This window comes from Ciona intestinalis, unplaced genomic scaffold (genome assembly GCF_000224145.3).
Source record: "Ciona intestinalis unplaced genomic scaffold, KH HT000730.1, whole genome shotgun sequence".
NCBI lineage: Eukaryota > Metazoa > Chordata > Ascidiacea > Phlebobranchia > Cionidae > Ciona > Ciona intestinalis.
Genome location: NW_004191051.1, coordinates 1 through 3,261, shown reverse-complemented (window position 1 = coordinate 3,261; position 3,261 = coordinate 1). Strand labels below are relative to the sequence as shown.

Here is a 3,261-nt window from a genome sequence, read left to right as displayed (position 1 = left end):
TAAACATATCGTCAGTTTGTACACGAAGTATGGGGATGTAAAGTGGACGTTGATTACTGGTTAAGGTTTTGCTTTTGGGATTATTATTGTGGTAACCTTATATTATTAAGTTAGCACATAATATCCAAATATCCTGATCGTGTTTTAAACAATGAACAACGGTCTTTCGGAGTCATGAGCATATGGTTTAATAATTCTTTAAATGTTCTTTGTTTACTACCAAATGTGATGAGAAAATAGAATGAAAAGGTGTCCCATCTTCCCCCACCCTACTATATACTTAAGTATTTCTAAACTGACATGATCTTTGTATACCTGGATAGCCACCAGAATAACGTTAGTGCGAATTACACTTTACATACCGTAAGCTAACCGTGTTTTACTTTTCTAGCAATGGAAATTGAGCGAGCTTGCACCAAATAAACAAAGAATAAAAAAATATGATTATTTTGTTGTGGTATTTAGTTACCGTCTTAGTGAGTACGGCGCTTGATTCGTAACCGATGGATACCGGGTTCGATGCCAACAGTGTGTTCGTCGGCAATTAATTGCTTAAACCCACTGATCAGTAATAAGTTGTTTAAATTGTCAGCAATGAAGAAAAATATAGATTAGGTAAACATAGGTTGGAAGAATATTATAGCTGATCTTTTCGGTCTGTGTTTTATTCTTAGCGTGTATAACAATTAGTAGCGAAGATCTGTTAAACGACAGATAGACCGGAATCAGCAACGCTTATAAGCGTATAGCCGCTAAGATGCCGAAATTCCGATTACATATAAATCCCGATCAAATACTAAACAGACATGACGGTTTAGCACCTGCAATATTAAATGGACGTCCGCTGTGTAAAATAAGCGTTGTGCGATTTATATTAGCTTCATAGTAATTACACCAAAGAGGAATCTTGAACCTGTTGGTCGCTTTAAATGTAAACATTAGTGATATAGTCGGGTGGGCAGGATGGGACATGTTTTCATTATTTTACCGTCCAATTGGATGGCAAAGAAAAAATATGGGATAAACGTACATGTTTCCCATCTTACCCCAGCCGTTTATATTCCAGCCGATGCCTCTTCGTTAACATTAATGTATCTCTTACAAAACATTAGAACCTGTATAAACTACCAAGCATAAAACTTTAGAGAATTATGAAAGAAAATGTGAATTTATTTACAAATGTGAAATATCTAACATAACACATCAAGGCAGTTTTTGTGGCAAAAGTGAATATGAAATCATATTTGAAAGAAGAAATGTTATTATCAAAAAAATACAGCAAAAAATGGTCTAAAACAGTCAAACTATAAAAGCGGGTAATTAATTCAAGATAAAATAAACAAGGACTTTTCTGGATGTAGTGTGTCCTGCTGTATCTTTACTATAAAAAGTTGCATTTCAAATCTGGCATAAAAAGACAGATAATGTCTTGGATTGGATGGCTGTTGTGGTTAAGTTCTGCTCCAAAGATTTCCAGTTCGGGGTTATATTTTAGGTCAGATTAAGTGGCTAAGATAATGCTGGCCCTCAAAAAGTGGCTTTAAATTGTGGGCCATCATTTGCAGATTTTAATTGATGGCTTCAATTTGCCGCTTTAACTAATGCCTATGAATTGATATAGAGACTCCTGCAGTTTAAAGGAGGAAAATTAGTTTCTGTTGTTCAAGTGAGGTCTTCGACTAAATGCTGGAGGATTGCCAAGAGCCGGGAAGTGGTCTTCATCAACATGAAGTGGATCATCTTTACCAAAAGCTGGAGTGTTGTATGTTTTAGTGTTGCTTGAATTGCTTTTCCATGATTGAGAATTCTTCTGTTTATCAACTGATTGTTTTGCTTCTGTCTCAGATCCCAGTGAAGGAAAGTTGTCATCAGTAACTACAAGTGAAGCTGTTTCATCGCATAAAGACAAGTCAGGGTGATAATCATTGTAAAAGGTGGTTTGTTGAACATGGTTGCTTTGTCTAAAGTTATATGAACCGTTGTATCTTATGTCTCTCGAAGCAAAAGTTGAATTGTTGGTTGAACTCATTGCATGGTTTGAAACATCTGGTTGGTCATATGTGTGTGGACGACCCACTTTAGGGTTCATATCAAACTTGAAGTTCCCGCTTACAAGTGGTTCGTTACTTTCTTCCGGCAGATGGTTTCTTGTGAGTTCAAAGCCATAATATGGAGCCAGTACTTCACTCATCCAAAAGCAGCATTTCTTAATTGTGAGCATTGTGCAGAAATAGCAATCAACATCTTCATGATATCTGCACTTAATTCCTGGCTCATATTCCCACATTGATGACTTGAAACCATCCTCAATTGATGTGAGAGCAAACTTAGTATTGACAGCATTGCAAATCAACTCCCTTGCAAGATGTTCCAGTTCATGAAGTTTGCTCAGCTGGTTTGCCATCTGGGCATTCTGTGAAAGCCAATTCAAACAAAATTGATTCTTTCTTACTTCCGACATCCTACAATATATTGGCGGAAGTGTCCGACCACATTGACTTCTTTGTCGAATAAACGCCACCAGTTCTTTCCAAAGTTCATAGTAATTAGACCTTGCATATTCACAATCCCTCCCGATCTGATGAGTCCCTTCCCTGAAGAACTTTACCTCTGACATCAGCACTGCTTTAAAGCCTCCAGGATCTATAATGTTATGCCATATACCTTCAATACCTCCATGCAAAGTGTAATCCACACATGTAACTTCACATGGAAGGTAACCCTCTTCATCTGGTAACTCGTACAGTGATTGAAAAGAAATGATGAAGAAATGTTCCTTTAATACATCCACTTCATTCCAACGCTGCAACAAATATTCACGATGTTTCGATCTTTGAGATTCAATAAAAGAATGCATGTCGACTCGATTACTAATTGGTTGATTTGTACAATCCAGCCTATCAGAGCGTATGATGACATCACTTGGGGAAGCCCCTTTGTTAATTTTAAGTTGTTTTGCTCTCATTTCATAAACAGATTTCTCTTCTTTAGACATATTTTTCCATTTATCCCCAATCAAATTGGCAACTTCGTTTTAGGGTATTTGTAACGCATTTCTCTTTCTGTTTTCATATTATTCGTCAAGAAAGAAGTTAAAAGCATTTTTTGGCGCCTATTTTTTCTTCCTTGCAGGTTGATCGTTGCTGGTAATTGTTTGTCCATGAAATAGCAAACATGATTTGATTTCAATATAAAAGCTGCAATAACAAGATATAAATCTTTATCAATAATTTACCGAATAAATATAATGCGCCTTTAACT

At 36.3% G+C, this 3,261-nt stretch overlaps 1 protein-coding gene across 1 annotated transcript; it reads right to left on the bottom strand.

The window, feature by feature from the left end:
* Nucleotides 1–1,149: 1,149 nt before the first annotated feature.
* Nucleotides 1,150–3,211, bottom strand: LOC100187021 (protein maelstrom 2). The gene has a single exon (XM_002131142.3). It carries the CDS (start codon nt 2,993–2,995, stop codon nt 1,649–1,651), a length of 1,347 nt encoding a protein of 448 aa, XP_002131178.1. The 5' UTR covers nt 2,996–3,211; the 3' UTR covers nt 1,150–1,648.
* Between the last annotated feature and the right edge of the window lie 50 nt (nt 3,212–3,261).